The sequence below is a fragment of the Lepidochelys olivacea genome (assembly GCF_965140295.1).
Source record: "Lepidochelys olivacea isolate rLepOli2 genome assembly, chromosome: 12".
NCBI lineage: Eukaryota > Metazoa > Chordata > Testudines > Cheloniidae > Lepidochelys > Lepidochelys olivacea.
The window spans coordinates 8,290,598-8,310,010 of record NC_140422.1 but is presented as its reverse complement, the minus strand read 5'-3'; the positions used below and the strand labels follow the sequence as shown (position 1 = coordinate 8,310,010).

At 46.7% G+C, this 19,413-nt stretch overlaps 1 protein-coding gene across 2 annotated transcripts in view; it reads left to right on the top strand.

Annotated features, from left to right (window-relative positions):
• Positions 1 to 13,855: 13,855 nt before the first annotated feature.
• Positions 13,856 to 19,413, top strand: part of GNAO1 (G protein subunit alpha o1) — a 313,012-nt gene continuing 307,454 nt past the window's right edge. Inside the window, exons 1-2 of one of the 2 annotated variants that reach the window (XM_084644223.1) lie at positions 13,856 to 14,254; positions 14,486 to 14,528. In XM_084644223.1, the coding sequence (XP_084500349.1) occupies positions 14,137 to 14,254; positions 14,486 to 14,528 (161 nt within the window). In that variant the 5' untranslated portion in view covers positions 13,856 to 14,136. The remainder of the gene's footprint in view (positions 14,255 to 14,485; positions 14,529 to 19,413) is intronic. The other variant, XM_084644222.1, reaches the window with a different exon arrangement.

Here is a 19,413-nt window from a genome sequence, read left to right as displayed (position 1 = left end):
AATCTTGCATTGCAATTGTGACATCAGATGGATGGAGATTTTAATAACGTGTTAGACAGCATACGAATCCCAGCTCTGAGCTCATGTATAGCAGATTTCCTAGCAATTCCTGCTGTCTAGCTGTTTCCGATACTCCGATGTCAGAGCAACCTCTCCCCAGCCCAGAACAGCCCATTGCAACAGGTACTCAGTATGAAAGGATTGAGTGGTGGCTCCCCAATATTCGTTCTTCCTGTGAACGAGGCTGGAAAACTCAGGAGTTTCCAATCAAGGATTTTTCTCCTGATTCTTTTGGTGGGTGAGGCTGAAAGTGGCAGAGGGGGTTCCGCCCCCCAACACTGGAAATCAAAAAGTCAAGGACCATCCAAAAAGGCTCTTTGCTTTTGCATTGCTGCCAGGCACCCTTTTCTTCTCTCCATCCCCATGACACTAGAGGTCCAATGGAATCTGCCAGGATCTCCCCTTCTTTTCACAGCACTGAGAACATCCCCTAAGGGGGGCATGGGGGTTAGATTTTACAACAGAGCTGAGGAACTTGTGTTAGCCAAAGCTAACTCAGTCTGTTTCAGTGTATAGGCTACGCTCCATAAATATTTGCTAATTCCATAGGTGGCACTCTTCCCTCTGAATTCATGGTTACCCAGTTGACAATTAGCTCATTAGCTTCCTGGCCCCAATCTGCTCTGGTAATCAGGAACCCTTCTTCTTAATCAGGAACTCCCCAAGGGCCGAATGGGTTAAACAGTGGCCAGAGTGCTGATTCAGTTGTTGATTCCCAGCACTCTGGCACAGCAAGGTTTCAGGGGTGCTCTGAGATCTAGCGAGAACAGGAGCTACACCATGTCGTTATTCATAGTGAATGCAGCTCTTTCAAGGAAACAGTGGTAATGATGGGGAATCCGGTACCTGTGGCAAGTTGATATATTTGCATCCTTTCCCATTGCCTTTACACAGACATTCTAATGTGATTCTTTATGCAAAGCTTTTATATATTGGAGATATGATTGTAATGGGATTTTTTTCTCCCATTGATCTACTCTGTTGAGCATCTTCTGATGTCTATACATGTCATTATACACACCAGTAATTTGGTGCGAAAAAAATGCATCAATACCTAATAATACAAGCTGGGATTATGAAAGGGAGCTGTGGGCCCAGCTCCCATTGAATTTCAATGGATTTGGGTGCCCATTTGAAAGTCCCGGCCACAGTCTTTAGAGTTTTGTTCAGTGACATGCCTCACTGGTTCCCTTCAATGTATTTCCATTAGTTAGACCTTTGGCAAATCAATCTGTGTTCTCCTAGAAGAAGAAAATCTGGAGACTTGCACACAGTTTTCTGTAGTACTGACAAGGAAATTAGGAAAAATGATTTATACTACAACAGTGCTTGGAGGAGTCAGCTGGCATTGGGGCCCCACTGTGCTAGGCACTGTCCGAACCCCTACTGAGAGACAGTCCTGGCCCTGAATTGCTTATATTGTAAATACACAAGACAGACAAAGGGTGAGAGGGGAAACAGAGGCATCACTTCAAATCAGTGGTAGAGCCAAGGGTAGAATCCAGGTCCCTGGACTCCCCAGTCCAGTATGCTAGCCAGTAGATCATGCTGCATTCTTCTGAAACCTCCCTTAGTCCCCTATTCCTCATCTCACTGCTCACAGGTAGACCAATATAGCCACTGACTTCAGTTAGCCTTCATATGGGGTACAGAGGTCTGCCTACACAGAAAGGAGTTGCAGGATCTGGGCTTATATGTGATAAAAATATGAACTCTTAACCTCAGTCTGCATGTGAGTAAAGTTACTTATATGAGACTTTCCTCATTAGAGGACCGTTGGAAGAATTGGGCCCTTATACAACTTTATAACACGTAGAGCCTCATTATAACAGCAAATATTGTATAACGAATTACAAATAATAGCTACCATTTCCCCACACTAAACCTTTCCCTGTGTTTAATGTAGAACCATTAATTTGTGTTCTTTCGTTTGCAAAATTTAATGACATGTATAAAAGGAGCCGTTAGGCTTCGAAGTGAGCCATCAGCCTCAGAAACATTGTGTTGTAATGTTGGGAGTTCATGGGTGCAGCTATGACGCCACCACAACATCACATCTCTTGGGCTTGAGGAAGTGCTTGTAGGTGTTCAAATACCAGTCCGATGAGCACAAATGTCCAGTGTGATGGATGGATGGATAGACTCAGCTAGTCTATTTCCATGTGCTCCTATGCAAAGAATCAGGATTACACCACTCATAAACCACTGTTGCTGGATAGACATAGTGAGCCTAGGATAATCCCAGAGTGATTAACCACTGGAACAAACTACCAAGAGAAGTGGCAGACCCTTTACCTCAGCGCACACTGGCTGCCTTTGGGCTCGATACAGAAGTAACTGGATGAAATTCTATGGTCTGGGTTACACAGGAGCTCAGACTAGATGAATTTATGGTCTCTTCTGGATTTAAAGTCTCTGAATCTTCGCGTCTCAAATGTAACTTGAAAACCTTCATTTATGGCAATTCCATGACACCCCTGGCAATGACTTTCACTGCTAAATTGTTCTCATGGTTAGATAGTTTTTCAAATATTTAACCTGAAATTTCCTGGCTGCAGCTCGGTTGGATGATTCGTTGCTTCCATCCCTCCTGGCTGACTAGTATGAATATGTGCCTTCATGTCTTGGTAGAGAAGGTGATAATCTTGTATCTCCCACCATCTTCCTTTCTCCGGGCAGAGCGTGCCTCATTCTCTTAACAAACACATCTGTCTAAGAGATACACCCGCGTCACCGAATGCAGCTCCAGATTTGGCTTTGAGCCTGAACTTCCCCAAAGTTTGGGGTTGGTGTTTCAGTCTGGCCTATGATAGAGATAGGCCAGAGTAATGTAGATTTTGGGGGGCAGATTCACTGCCCTTTAAGTCTGCTTTCTGCTGGTTTCATTGTAGAGGACTCCCTGGTTGCGTGGGGTCGGGGCCGCAGCTCCTAGACACTTACCGGCCACACTAGAGGGATATAGCCAGGAGAGCTCCTACAGCCACCTCATCGCCAGCTGCCATTACAGCTCCTTCGTTCCTTAGGCAGCTGGTATAAGACAGAGCAGCCCAAAGGATGCTCTGTCTAATGCTGGCCCCCAGGACCATGGATTGGCAAAACTGGCTTCATGTCACCTTTGCCTCCCACATCCCAAAAACGGGCTGGGCCCAGCTTTGCCAGGACGCTAAATCTGCTTTCCATGATCTTGATCTGGATGTAAAGGAACTCCACAGTGAGCAAGAAGGGACAGAGAATGGGTGGAGCTTTGGCTTTGCTCCCATCCCACCCCACCCAATGTGCTGACCAGCATAGCTGAGCTAGCATAAGTGGCATATCTGCTGCTGGTTTAGCTCAGCTGCAGTTGACCATACCTCCCTCCCCAAACGGGAGGCAGGAAGGGAATTGTGCCTGGCGGGGGAGGTACAAGCCCCCCCCCCAAGCGTTATTCCTTGGGTGATGCAGTTTACACCCCACCCCTTGCTCATATCCCAGTCTAAAGGTACAATCTAGCCCTAAACTAGTGCAAAAATGTTGGCTCTTCTGGGCTGACTAAGGTGCTCCTGTCTATGTTATTTTGGGCCGCCATTTACATCAGAAGAACCAGCAGGTGAGCTGAGCAACAGACTCACAGCAAATAATTTACTCAGCAGCGTGGCCTCTTTTCCTGCTCACGAAACATCTGTGAGCAGATCACAATTCCCTTAAATTTATTCATTATTTCAATTTATTCGACCCAGATTTTTTTCCCCCTCTGTGGATGGATTGGGAGCAGTTTGCTGCAGTTGTCTGACGGTAGATCAGGCTATGTTTATCCCTGTAGCTGTGTTTGGCCACATAAATCACAGGGTCCAGTTCCTGCTCCTTCACTGAACAAGTGTAGCTTTTGCTTGGTTGGATAGCAATTCTAGGAGGAATCAGACCACCCCACTATTTTTTTAACCTCATTTGTTTGTTAATATTTAAATTAACTTCACTTGTACTTTGAGATCTTTGGCTCAGAGAAAGAGAAACCGGCGAGACTCACAGAGTTTGACGTACAATACCCCGAGAGCAGAGCAGCCACAAATGAATCATGTCTCTTCTTGCCTTTGCTATGACCACAGGCAGGAACAGACTCGGGATCATGACCCATGCATCAAGGAGGGCATAAATCCAGAAAACCAGCAGGTCAGGATTGTACCTAGGATATAGAGGATCTATAGCTTTCACGCTAATCTCCAAATCTACCACAATCAGAGATTATTATCCAGCATAACAAATGGCTGCTAAGTCCTTTCTTAGTCTTTGCCTTACAGAAAATACAATAGGATAAATTTAAATTAATTCCTGGTGTAAGCCTATTTAAAGCAATGAAATTACACCCAGCATGATTTTGTTCCCAATAGCTTCACTCCATCTATTTGAAACTATGCATGCATGGCCCAGATCCTGCTGCATTTCGACATCCACGGCAAAACATTGATGTCAATGGTGCAAGGTCAAGCCATAACGGTGATTCACCAAAACTTGTGTTATAATGGTTTTTACCCATAGAAACTTCCATTGCCCTCCAAACTACGTGGGAGAGAGAGAGTGAAAAGCCCCCAAAGCAGGAATAATATCTGATTTATTCTTACACACTTACCAATGTAAGTAAGCACCAGCAAACAAGGATAACTTTCCCCAAAGAGATGACCATTCCAATATAAAAGAGGCTATTAATATAGCTTACATTTAGGGAGAGCTGTTCACCCCCAAAGGATCCTTAAGCACTTTCCAAACTATGCATAAACACATGGATCATGTCGCCAACTACTGCAATGCAGCCGCTTCTGGGATTGGAACGAGCCAGCTGTTTAACAGTTCACAACAACACTGCCCATAGCTAAGGAGAGGAAGCAAAAAATATCATATTCAAAAGAAACTGCGGGGAGAATTTAAAGAGACAGAATTAAATGGCTTATCTGGGCAACTCTCATTGATGCAGCATGTCAGGATCCGAGCAAGTTGTCAAAAGCCACTGTGAGCCCCGAGTGTAGGAGAAACTAAGGCAACTATGTATCCTGACATCAATCCCCGGGAAGTTTGTGGTGGCATCAGTTTGGTGGTTTGACTACAGCTGCCATACCACCATATCAATGCAGATCGGAATTAATTTAAATGCATCCACAGCCACAGAAGGGGGCACTTTCAATCGAGGGGAGAGACACAGCATGGGATCCTCTCCCCCATCTTTGGGTCTTTCAGGAAAGCATCCAAATATGTCCTGAATCACCTGGCCCACTGCAGACGCCTGGTCCATGCTCTTCTTGCTGAATATGTATTTTTATTTCATCTCGAGTTGCTAATGCAGATCTTTCCTTGTAATTAGTCAAACACAGGCACTGGGCGTGAGATTGGAAGTTAGGTACCTAAATACCTTTGTGAATCCCACCCTGAGGATGCAATCCTGACCCCACTGAAGTCAAGGGAGTTTTGCCATAGACTTCAGTGGGGCCAAAGTTTAACCTTAAGGGCATGAGATCCTACAAACCTTACTCAGATGAGTAGCCCTGACACATACAAGTATGTTTTTTACAGTTTTTTCTAAACATGGTCAGACTGTCTCTGCCTAATCTTTTAACCTCACTTGTTTTACAGCTGATACTCCAACAAATGCAAGCAATTTGGCATTTGCCTTTCTTGCAGTACTATCCCATTCTTGACTAGTATTCAGTGAGAACCCCCGGATCCTCTCTGTCAGCACATCTTCAGTGTAGTTTGTATTCTTCCATTTGCATCTGAGTAAAAAGTCCGGACCAGATGAGTCTATGGTGTGGGATAAAATATCACCCGAACAGTTGCAATAAAGAAAGCTAGCATTATTACCATACAATATTACTAAGGCTGATATCATAAATGCTTATTTTAAATATTGTATTACATAATGCTAATACAGGAGCACAAATGAATGGTTCTAGATGACATATGGAGAGCGGTTAAGTGTGAAAAAATGATACAAATTATGTTTAATCCATTATGGAATATTTGCCTTAGCAGTGAAGCTTTATGTGCTGAAAAGTTGTACACATTAGTGGTTTTTCTAGTACACACATTAGTTTCCTTCAATAGCACCACTCACATAAGTAAAGACAACTCATGTGAGTAGGGCTTGTGTCCTAAGATCTGTGTACCAACCAGGCCTCTCTTGTGTTGTAACAGAGCATTTTAAAAGGTAGGCCCTGATCCTGCATTTCATGATAGCATTATGAACAGACTGCTGCCTGTGTGCCATCAACTGCATGCTCAATATCTTTTAAATAAAAATGTTTCAAAATGTATTTGTAGTACTTTAAATGTACTTTAATCACACCTGGACAATGATAGCTTTATGTACACACAGGAATCACAAGTGGATCTTTTTGTCTATCCCTCTGAATTGGAGCAGGATTTATTTAATTACCCCTACATCACCACTGTTGATGACTTGGAATCAGGATAACTATCCTAGACCATCTTTATCTGCATTGTTTCCACAACTTTCCATGGCAGCTCGCTCAAGTGCGGAACCATTGTTGGAGTTTAGTATTCTCTAATACAGAACTTTGATAGAATTTAAGTTTCTTTGCCACCTCTAATTCTATTCTATTCGAGTTCTCACAGCACCTACACTCACGGTGGTATCAAATGTTCTGGCCTTGTTGACCAAAAAGAGTATTTAGCTTTTGTCCTCTTTGTAGCATCACATTATGCAGGAATCTGATTGGGTCGGAAGAGTAGGAAATGGTGCAATTCTATTAAACTTCACCTCAAATCCCAGACTCGATTGTAGGCATTTCTCTTTTACAGCACGCCTGAGTGTTTCTGCTAAAATGATCAGCAGTAAAATAGTTAACTATTTAGATTGTGAGCTTCTTTGGGCAAAGACCTTGTCTTTTTATCTGCCTCGCACCAGCTGATACTATATAAATAATAATGATGTTGACATTTAAAGAATCATTAGGAATCAGAGTGAATAGTCATTGAAGAGAATAGCAGTAGTGCATGCCTCCTTAGAAATAATCGCTCAAATTCTCTTCTCACTTATATTGCTATAAATCTGGAGTAATGCCCCAGACTTCATTATTTGGGGCTAATTGTGGACTCACCCAGGCAATGCACTGGATCTTATTTGGGAGGTGTTTTCACAATTAGAAGAGTCAGAAACTTTTTTTTCTTTTCCAGGAAAGCTTAAATTCTGCAGAGGCTGATGGGCCTTCCAGTGAACATGCTGGTGTAGCCCATAGCATGGAGTAATGGTTCAGTCCAATCATCACCTTGATGTGTTTGTGGACAGTCACCCAGTCTTCCTTCAGTGTTTTCTTCACAGAGGACCCAGGCCGCTCTTTTCAGCTTTCCTAATTCACTGGTGTTCCTCTCCTCTGAACATGCTCTAAGAGCTCTATACATTTTTGTTCTCCACGTGGTGTGCAAAACTGAATGTAGAATTTCAGTGGAGATTCAGTATGGAGCACAGTGAAATCTCTCTCTCTTTGGGTTTTGTACTGTGTCCCATCACCCTAGTACAGGGGTGGGCAAACTTTTTGGCCCTAGGGCCACAAGGGGTACAGAAATTGTATGGAGGGCCGGGTAGGGAAGGCTGGGGGAGGCTATGCCTCCCAAAACAGTGAGGCGTGGCCTGGCCCCTGCCCCCATTCCAGCCCCTCAGAACTCCTCCCCATGCAACCCCCCCCCCCCCGCTCCCCACCCCTGATTGCCCCCTGGGACTCCTGCATCCTATCCAAACACCCCTGCTCTCTCCCCCCGACCATCCCCCCGGGACGCCCATCCCCTATCCAATCTTCCCTGCTCCCCACCCCCTGACTGCCCCCCTCGCCCCCTATTCAACCCTCCCTGTTCTCCCTGCCCCACATTACCTGTGGGGTTGTGGAAAGGGGGCCTCAGTCCTTTCCCTGTGTGTTTCCCCTGCTCGTTTGGCTGCTTTCCCTGGCAGTCGGGCAGGGCTTGCTCCCTGTCTGGGCTTGGCTGCTGGGGACAGGGGCCAAGCATGCTGGAGGTGGAGGGGGGCCCTGGCTTGCCCTGCCCCTGTCCCCAGCAACAGGACCTAGGCCCCTTGACCACCCCCCTGCAACTTCCCCCCGCTCCTCGCCTCCCCCCACCCCGAACTCCCCCTGACCGCGCTCTGGAGCACCAGGTCTGGTGGCGCTATAGTCGTGCCGCCCAGCCAGAGCTGCAGCCACCCTGCCCGGGTGCTGGGGGAACTGTGACTGGGAGGGAGGGAGGCAGGGAGGGAGGGGAGCAGAAGGGAGTGGCCAGGGGCCAACCTCCACCCCACTTACCATGCTGCCGGGGTTAGTTGGGCTGGCTCCTCTGCAATCCTGTCCTGACCCCGTTCCCTGGCAGGAGCTTGGGGGCCAGACGGAAGGGTCCTGCGGGCCGGATGTGGCCTGCAGGCCGTAGTTTGCCCCCCTCTGCCCTAATACATGAATAGCCTTCTTATAAACGTGATTGACAATAGCAAAGTCCATAGTGGGTTTCATGGAGTTTCTGGCTTTGCTCCCCTTTGAAGTTATAGAAAGCTTGGGGGTAGGATTGTTTTTTAAGGGGGTTGAAGGGAGAAGAGAGCAGTAGTCAGCGTCATTCTGGTGAGGGTAGAAAAGCTTTAGCAAAGAGGAAAATTTTACCATATTTTCTAAACATGATCAGATTCTGGCCCCATCTAGTCCCTTGACCATGCTTGTTCTACAGGCAAACAATATGGCATTTGTGTTTCTTATGATAAAATCTCCTTCTTGAGTCATAGTCAACTCAACTCCCCCCACCCCTGACCCTCTCTGCTTGTACATGGCTTGGTAGTTGGTACTTTGCAATGGAATGGGCTGAACCCTGATGGATTCTTACTCCCTTTGGATTTCTCTCTCACTCAGGCAATGCATGCAGAGAGTGAGTAAGAATCTTTGTGATTTGGCCCAAATATTTGAGCATTTCATTATTCCTTCCTCTGTCAACCACTTAGCCTTTATCGTCTCTCATTGTATTGATGTCAGTCCATTTCTCCAATTTAGTGAGATCAAGCTGTGTTTTAATCCTGTCTTCCACAATATAACTAGGTTTAACTGGGTGGAACTGAAAGATTAGGTGGAATAGCCAGAGACATTTCCTAATGGTGTGGTCTGCTCGCATGTGTAACCATCTCCCAGTGAAATTGGTGGACTTTCCATTACTAGAGACATTTAAACCTAAACTGGAAAAAAAACCTCTACACCATAGTAAAGGAACCATCTTGCCATAGGAGTAAGATAGACTAGATGAACTAAAAGGGCCTCTCCTATCTCTGCCTGCTCTGATTTATGTTTAACTGGCACGCTCTCCACTCCAGGCACCAATTTGTTCATGAAACATTGAATTAATAATAATATCAAATAATACTGAACCTAGGACATAACCGATGCCTCCTCCCAATAATGTTATTATTTATTACTTAGATTGTGGCGGCATCCAAAAGATCCTAGGCACTTTCCAGACACAGAGGGGAAGGGTAGCATTTTTAAGTGCCCTATTTTCTCAGGCCCAGATCCTCGCAAGGTATTTAGGCTCCTCAATCCCCTCAATTTCAGCAAGAGTTAGGTGACTAAGTACCTCTGAGGGGCTGACTTTTAGGCACTGATGTAACTTTTGAAAATGTTGCTCAAAAACCTAGAGGAATTACTAACTGCTTCACGGGCCACATCCCACTGGAGTTTGCCTTTCATCAGGACTGAGTGAAAACTGAGGCTTTGATCATCTCACCCACCCTTACCTGGCTACACAGAGAAGTAAGAGAGAGCATGCCCCCCCTTTGCATTCCTGCTTACTCTGATCAGATTGTAACTCCAAGCATGAAGGAGAAAGCAAGGGCTACTCACCCACTACTCCCCCTCCATGAGAAAGTGGGCAGGGAGCTGGTGGAGAGGAAAAGTGGAAAAGTTTTAGTAATGCCCCCGTCCCATCAACTCACCAGTCAGATTCACAGGGAGTAAGCTGCCCCATGAAAGTGGGAAAATAGCTTACTCTTCTTCCAGAACAAGAGGCAAATTGGAAGGGAAACAATACCTTTGGTGCTACTCAGGAACTACTGCTTGCTAGGGTGTGAGCCCAAAGTCACAGTGTAGCTCTGAGTGAAGACTTCAGCATGTTTATTATTCTAGCTAGCCAATTATTCATTAGTTTTATAGTAATTCCATCCAGTCTGCCTTTCACTCATTTCCCCACAATAATGCTAGGTGGAATTGTATCAAATATCAGACTGAAACTGAAATGCTAACTCTCCACTGCATTTCTGAAATCAGCTAAGCTTGTTATCCTTTCACAGAGAGAAATTAAGTTAGTTTGGCATGATAGGTTTCAGATGAATCCACAGTGTCTACTATTTACCACTTTATTATCCTTCAGCTGTGTACAAATTGATTGCTTTATTAATTGTTCTAGCATAGGGATTGAAAAATTCACTCATCTAAGGTGAGTAGGAAACTGTCGGTGCTGAGGTGGAGAGCCTCATGCATCCATGTTGGAGAATTTAATTTTTCATTAAAAATGTGTGCAGCCTTTACCTTCAGGAAGATAACCTTCCAAATGTGAATTGGCAAAAGTGCTGTCTTCTTAAGTCTACAGACAAAAAGCTTTATTGTAGGGGTGGTCGGAGAATGGGTTTTTTTCTCTATGGAAAATGTTAGTGATTTTTTTTTTCGTTTTCATCTAAATTTTCAATTTTTTTTCCAAAACAAAACCAAACAGTTTTCAGGTTTCATCATTTTTCATACTGACCTCGGGCTGGTAGTTTTAATCCTCAGGTTGGTCAGTTTTCCAAGCTCTGAGCAGATATTGACATTAAATTCTTATCACATTCACATCCCTCACTGGAGTAACACTGGTGTGCAACTGGAAGAAGAATTTGGCTCACTGGTCTGTAATTCTGCAAGTCTATGAGTTTTCCCAATTGCACAAATAATTGAACATATTTACCCCTTCCAGTTCTCTGAGACCTTATCTGTTATCCATGGGTTCTAAGAAATAATTAAGTTCAAACATTACTTCTGATAGTTACTTTAAGACTCTACAGTGAATTTTGTTGGGTCCTACTCATCTGAATTTGCTCACATTATTTGGTGTTCTTTAATCTTTCTCTTCCTGATTCTGCCTTAAAACCTCTCCCTTCCCTCATTAACTATCAGCCATATTCTTCCCCTCCACCTAGTATGTCAGAAGGAGAGATGGACAACCCTGTTCTGAAGGGGGAGGGTCGGAAAGGAAGCTCTGTGGAGATGTTCCTCCTACCAGAGATGTTCCTCTCTTTATTCCATGGTTGCTGTGATGGAGATCAGATTCCCATAGCTGGGAAGGGGTGTGGGCAAGGAAAAGGTGGAGGAGCCAGAGGAATAGCCATTGTACATGGCAGATAATCAAAAATTCAGTGTTTCAAGCATGGTAAGTTAGGCTGAATAAAAGTAGCTGGTAAGCATTCATGCTTTCCCTTTCACATCTGTTATTTGCTTTCCCTCATTGTTAGGTAGCAGACCTCCTTTGCCATCTTCTTGTGTCTGATCTATTTATAACACGTTCTTTTGTTCCTTCTTACATCCTTTGTCAATAGCCCTCCATTTTGTTCATTGGCCTGTGTGGTGCATTTTATCTCTACCTATCCTTACTCACCTTCTATGCTTGCATTCATCAATGTTATAGCTCTAGATATCATTAATGCTCAGACATCATAACAGCCATCAACTTCATGGGTTAAAATGGAATATAAATATCACCTGTCTGCAATTCCATGGAAGAGTTTTAAACAATGCCATTATTTACCCTACTAACACTTTCTGTTCTTTTCTGTTTCATAATTTTCATTTAGAATCTAACTGATAAATTTAGTCAGGAAATACAGAATGCAGCTGGTTGGAATTCCAAGACAACTGTCAGTTTTGCGGGTGGAAAATAATAATACAAATTAGAAGAAAAAATCCAGAAAGGAGGGTTCTTTTGATTAGCCTGCATGGGATGACCCATGAGGAGACTAATCCTGCTTATCGTACAGATACCAAACATATCCAAAATATTAACATAAAAATTGTGAAACTAGGGTATCTAAAGTCAGGCACCGACATCTTTCAGATTAAATGACATTGGTCAAAAAGATTTGACAGTTTATATGCAAAGACTGGAACTAATAAAATCTAATAAATAAATAAATAATATCATTCTTGTGTATCTTTGTACATGTTAAAGAGACTGTCGGGTTAAAAATTATCTATTAAAATAATCATCTGTTATAACTAATATACTGGATTATTAAAATGGAGAGAGTGTTAAATATGTAATTCACTTTTCACCATAAATGTCTTTTATTATTATTTTTTGTATCCTGGATTATGGAAATAAACTAATCAATTTTACTTTAGTTTCTAGTCAATTTCATTTTTTGTTTCCAGTGCAATAGCACAAGGCCTGGGTGGCAAACAACATGGAGATTAATTTTCAGGTTAAAAAAACCCCAAACTGTTTGCACTGATTATTTCTAAATATTATTAACTATTTCCATTAATATTTAGGGTTTTACAAAACAAAACAAAACAAAACATCTAAATGTTGTGCCCAAACACTGACAGAGTCCCTTTTGGGTGATTAATCTAATGATGTCAAGCAATGTTGAACTACTCTCCCTTCCAATTCCCGTCCCGCCCAAAAATCCCCAGCTAAAAACTGCACACACCCACATGAAGAAAAAAAAAAAAAACCAACGTAATTAACACATTGGTGTATAAACCTGAGGTGGGATCAGGGAAACTTTTTCTCACTTCATTCACCCCCCAGTAACAATTGTGCCTCGGCCTAAAAGGCTTCATCCCTGCAATCATATATATTTCACAGAATCCTATATTATGCTTTATATGACAGCAGCACCTCCAGGCGCCAACCAAGACAGGGAACCCACGGTGCTAGGCGCTGCAGGTGCACAGAGTAAGAGACAGTCCCTGCCCCAAAGAGTTTACAAAGCAGACAATGGGTGGGAGAAAGGAAGCAATCTCTCCATTTTCTAGAGGGGAAACTGAGGCACAGAAAAAGTAAGTGACCTGTCCAAGGCCAACATGGGAAGTGACAAAGGTAGGAATATAACCCAGGTCTCCTGCAGCCCCGGCTGGAGCCTTTGCTCTCAACATGATCAAAATTAGCAATAGAAAAGACCGATTAGCGACCAAATACATCCCTGAGGAGAAGAAATGGGAGAGCTTTCCCGGGCTGGGGGGGGGGGGTCGAATGGAGACAATGGCGAGTTGTCCCCCGCACAGGCTCCTAGCCCAGACTCCCTGCAGAGCACTCGGGCAAGAGACAGATCCCCTCCTAAGGGACCCCCCCCGCCCCTCCTCCGGTGCCACTGGGGCGAGGCCCCTTTAAGAACCGCCGCCCACCACCCTGGCCTCGCGCGCCGCTGGGGCCGGCTCCGAGCTGCACCTGCGGGAAGGGGGGGAGGGCAGGGCGCGCGCGCGCGCGAGCGCTCCCTCCTCCCGCCCGCAGACGCCCAGAGCCGCCGCGCCTCGCGGGGAGCATGCGCCGGGCGGGCGCTGCGGACGTCACCGAGGCTGGCGAGCCCGTGAGTGCGGACCCCTGGCGCACTCGCCCGCCCTCGCGCCCGCGCCCGCGCTCGCGCTCGCGCCCCTCCTGCTTCTCTCTCTCTCCGCGCGGAGCCGCCGAAGGATGCGATCGCTCGCAGCCGCAGCCGCCGCCGCCGCCCATTAGAGACCCCCCCCACCCCCCCCCCCCCACACACACACACACACACACACCCCGCCCGCCTTCCGCCAACAACCCTCCCGCAAGAGCAGGACCCACCCTGTCCCCTCCCCCCCACCGAACCCTCCTCCTCCTCCTCCGCCAGCGCCTGCCTGCAGCCCCAGCCCTGCCCGGCTCCCACTTGGATGCATTGATTGCTAGAGGGAGAGGTAGCGGAGGGGAGGGCAGCAGAGAGGGGGGGGAGACACACGCATTTGGTTGCCCAGATTTTTTTTTCCCCCCCTGGGGCGGGGTGATTTTTTCCCCCCCTTTCCCTCGGAGTGTCTGAGAAGGGGGGAGGCGCCCGCCGAGAGGGGTTTTCGCGTGTGTGTGGCCATCATGGGATGTACCCTGAGCGCAGAGGAGCGAGCCGCCTTGGAGAGGAGCAAAGCGATCGAGAAAAACCTCAAGGAGGATGGGATCACCGCCGCCAAAGACGTGAAATTGCTCCTGCTAGGTAAGCGGCCGCTCCCCCCGGCCCCCTCTCACCGCCTCCCGGCCCCTCTTCCCGGGGTCAGGCTTCTCCCCCGTCCGTGCACATTGTGCCCTGGGAAACTGGTATTTCACCGAGATGCCCCCCCCCGCCTCCCCTCCATTCACCCCGCTGCTCTCCCTCCTGTGTAATCTCCTTGATCCCCTTCCAGGCTCACACTCACCGGCTCTTTCCTTTCTGTGTCTGTCCCAACAGGGGCTGGAGAATCTGGGAAAAGCACCATTGTGAAGCAGATGAAGTAAGTGGTTTGGGGTTAGTGCCCTAAAAGCGTTGATCGTTTTGCCTTAAAAAAAAAAATTGTTGGCATTCCCCTGTTGATTTTTTTGGAGGGGGGGGAGGGTTTGCAAGAAGGCGGTTCTTTAGTTGTAAGAATGCCCCTGACCGCCATATTTATCTGAGCGTTATTGTTGTTATTATTTTTTTGTGTGTGGCTTGTGGACCCATTGGTATGGCACATCTGTAGCAGTGATTTCTGGTTGGGAAAGAAGATGGAGGGGGATCCAGCCCTTTGCTCACCATGGACGATCAGGTGTCTGCTGTTCAGGGGTTTGGTGCTGAATGGAAGGTGGTGTGGTTTCTCTCTGCTGTCTCACCAGGTGTGTGTGAGGTGGGTGGGTGAAGGGGGCAGGATGGGTTTCCCAGATGAGGTGAATGGCACAGATGTAACCAGGGCATCACCATTAAACATACCTCTGTCAATGAAGATTAATGTCAGTTTTTTATCTCCCAGCGCTCTCTCCCCTCAACGTACACACTCCCTTCGGTGTTTGATCTCCTGCCACGGGCTGCTGGGTTGGCTCTCTGGCATGTATTTGTTTGTTTATTTTTAAAAATCTGCCTGTAATGCGGATTTAAAACAAGGCTTGCTGCCACTCAAAGCCCCTTTCCCCCGAGCTTTCAGCCTTTCCTCTTAATTAATTAGAAATGAATTTGGCTCCTGATCACCAATTAAAATTAAATGGGGATTTTTTAAAAAAACAACCAACCTCCCTTTCCCCCCCCCCCGAAAATAATAATTAAACAACAAGGAAACCGGCTCCTTTATAAAAGCGCTGGTCAATTCGGATCGTGATTCCTTTTTCCCCTCCATCAACCATTTCTCCTGAGCTCGGGTGTGTTTTAAATCTCACGAGGCTGTCTGAAAGCAAGTGACGAACTGCTGTGGACTTGTAGTGCGGGGGGGTTCTGCTGTGACACCTTTGCACGCGCACACACACACACACACACGTTTGCTAATGAGGCAGTTGCTGTGCAATAAACAACAACAACCAAAAAAAGGGTTCTTTTTCCGAGTTGGCCCCGTGGCTGGGGAGTGACTGCACCCCCTAGGCGAGGCAGGCTAGGGAAAGGGGCGAGGGTGTTCTCCTTTCAGCGTGTCCTCAAAAATAAATAAATCTCAGCCTTACCCTGGAACAGACACGACAAGCTCCTTCGAGGTGGCGCCATCACTGAGCACTCCCTGATCGCAGCCTCGTGAGTCCCTCTCCTGTTCTCTAATAGTTGACACGGTGCGGCGGGGGGGGGGGGAGGGGGGTTGTTGGTTGCTTGTTTATTTATTTATTTTATTTATGTGCACAAGGATCCTTGCAAGGGGGCGGCTGCTCGGAGCGCCCCCCTCCCGCTCCCCGGGGGCTGCTCGGAGAGAGAGCGGTGCCCAGCCGTGGGTGTGGAGGCAGGGTGTGGTGGGCTGTTTGCCAGCGGCTCCTGTCCACCTGCATGGGGGAGCGGGACCCCCCCCTTGGCAGATCAGACAGGGGTTGCGCATGGGGGGCGGGGGGGACTTTGCCTGCAAGGCAGCTGCCTCCCCCCGGGCCGGTCCCCGCGCGAGCGGTGAGATTTCAGGCGGTTCAAGTGGTGGACAGCGCCCAGCAAGAGCCTGGAACAGTCGATTGGCTCGGGGAGCTCGGCGGCGCTCGGAAGCTGCCGGGAGAAGCCGAGCAAAGGCTCGGAAATGGCCGAAGGGGTTCGGGGCCGCTCGGCGTCCACGGCGTGGGAACGAAGGGCCCGATCCACCGCTCCCGCTGCAGGCAAACGGGGGGAGGGGAGTTTTGCCATTGACTGCAAACGAGAACAGGATCGGGCCCTTCTCTTCCGAGAGCCCCGCCCCGCTCTCAGCCGAGGTGCCACTCACAGGAGAGGAGGGGGGAACTGACTGTGATCTGGGCTGGCCCCCAGAAAAACGGCCGGGCAGGGCCAACCGGGGGGGGGTCACTCCCAGAAAAATAAGGGGAAGTGACATTTTCCAGGCCCCAGTGATCGTACTGGGGCAGGAGATCCAGGAAGAAAACTCCCCCTGTCTCCAAAAGCGTTGGCAACCCTCCACGTCTCAGATGGCTTTTTTATGTTGATATGTTTGTGTTTCAGGCAAGACTACACACTCAGCTTCCGCTGCTTGGAAAGGCTGGTTTACAGATGGTCTGCACAGTTTTGCCCTTTGGTTTATTGGCAAATTTGGAGTGGGAAGGGGCTACTGCAATTTAACACCACCACATGGTTAGATGTGTCCCTGGGATCTATTCGATTGTCTGCAGTAGATCTGTAGCAGAACGGCCTTGTGTGTGCATGCTGACATCCGCATATCTGCCACTTCCCTTCCACCAAAACACATCCAAACCCCCCTTAGAGAAGATGAATAGTGGGATGAGTTTGTGGCCATGTACAGTTTGTGACTATGTAGGCATATAAAGTTACTGTACCGTAGCGCTGTGTGGCAGGATTCATATTTTTAACGAGACGGAACAAGATAATATACTGATCTGATGCTGCTCTCAGTTCATTAAGTAATAATGATAATAATACCTAGTTGATATACAGTGCTTTTCATCAGTAGACCTCAAAGCAATATATGATATGCTTGCAGTTCTATACCTGAGTTAAAAATTCACAGACGCCTGTCTTTATGAACCTGCTTACGTTGTCAGCCATCAGAACTGGGAGGTGTCTTTTACTGTGGAAACTCTGTACGTTGGGTTGGGTGGAGATAGCAGTGTTGCTATGAATACAGCAGGAGGCATATTTAGAGAGCTGTTCAAAATCTCTGGCATCTAGAATTATGACTGTAGAATGAACAACTCGCTGATATTTATATTTTGGAGGTTAATTAAATAATATGTAAATTAGCATTTTACCTGGTCAAGCAGTATTATATAATATTCTAAATCACACAGGCCTGATGAGAACCTAATGAATTCTTTAAAGGCTAGAATTAAACAGTGTGTTTGTTAGAATGTGATGAGGGAGACTGAGATTATTTTTATATCAGATATTTAGGGTCCTACCAAATTCATGGTCCGTTTTGATAAATTTCACGGTCATAGAATTTTTAAAAAATCTGAAATTTCACAGTGTTGTAATTGTAGGGGTCCTGACCCCAAATTGAGTCACGGGGGGACGCAAGGCTATTGTAGGGGGGTGGCGGAATTGCCATCCTTACTTCTGTGCCGCTGCTGGCAACAGCACTGTCTTCCGTGCTGGGCGGCCAGAGAGTGGCGGCTGCTGGCCGGGAGCCCAGCTCCGAAGGCAGCGCCCTGCCAGCAGCAGCAGCAGTGCAGAGTAAGGGTGGCAATGCCATACCATGCCACCCTCTCTTCTGCGCTGCTGCTGGCAGCTGCACTGTCTTCCGTGCTGGGCTCCCGGCCAGAAGCCACGGAGCTTCCTGCAGCCAGGGAGGTTCCTGGAGGTAGAGCTGACCCAGCCGTGGGAATGCCCGTGCAGGGGAAGAAGTCCAATCCCTCCCCAGGCTGGCCAGGACCGGCAGCTGGAGCCCAGCGCATGCGAGGAGACCCCAACTGGGGCGCCCCAGCCCTGCCCTTCCCCAGCTCCAGCGCTCGGGGGTTCAAGGGGCTTTGGGCTGACTGTATGGAGGGGGGCGGAGGGTGTTACCACAGCACTCCCACCCAACCACAGCATCCTGGGTAGTCACCCACCCATAAAGCTGGCCCTGCCTCCCCCGAGTGACAGCCCCCCCATATCATGCCACCCTCACTTCTGAGCTATGGGTGGTGGCGCTGCTTCCTTCAGAGCTGGGTGCCTGGCCAGAAGCTGCCACTCTCCAGCACTCTCCAGCCACCCAGCTCTGAAGGCAGCACAGAAGTAAGGATGGCAATACAGCTCCCACCCCTCCCACCCCAACAGCCAGTTTTCAGGGCCGTGAATTTGGTAGGGCCCTATACATATTATTAGGTGCTTCCAATTAGTGCATTACACCAGAAAGCCAAGAGATTCTGGTAGTTTTCACACTGAGGTATATGGTCTGACAATATGCCTAGAATTTTTTAGAATGATGAATTCTAAAACAAAGGAATAGATAGCATGTGCTAGTAAGAGATGCTTGAGAGCATTACACTGAGACTAGTTAATCATTGAAATAAGTAGTGCTATAAAACGTGGCAGATAGAAATTACAGCAATTTAAGAGGTGTATTTAGAATTGGGATTAGGATTAGAATGCCTTTATAAAACCTAATTATAGAGACTTCTGAGAGAGTTTGATGTATCTTTTGGTGTGATGGTTTTCTTTCAGTGAACAAGGATATTCTGGTGATCGATTTAGAGCATGGGTTTTTTTGAGAGAGTATCTCAAACATTTGCAATGCAGACGTGGAAATCATTATAATTGCAATCTAACTATGAAGATAACTTTGATGCACTATAACCCAATGTCTGTAGCTGTATTTGTAGAGTTAACAATTATTTGGCTCTCCGAGAGTAGTATGGCTTGTTACATTTTCTTATTATTCTTGCTGAGTCCAAGCCTGCAAATTGTTGCATGTGGGCAGATTGCTGCACCAATGCAATGAACTGCAGGATCTGGGCCATAGTAATTAGGGGACCAGTCCCTAAAGGTGCTCTGCCACCCTTCACCCCCATTCAGGTCAGTGTGAGCATAAGGCACCCCCTTTTCAGAATCAGGACTGGGTTCGACTCTGCTTTGCTACAACATAAACTAATGAGTATTTTTAATGGATATGCCTGATCTATTTGGTTATGAACAATAAAGCATATAGTGAAGAATTCTTTTACAAGAGAAGGAATCACCCATTTGTATTTAGGCTTCAAATAAATGTGACACTATCTTGTGTGTTAAATCTTAAAATAAATGCAGAGATAGTGATAAGTTATAAT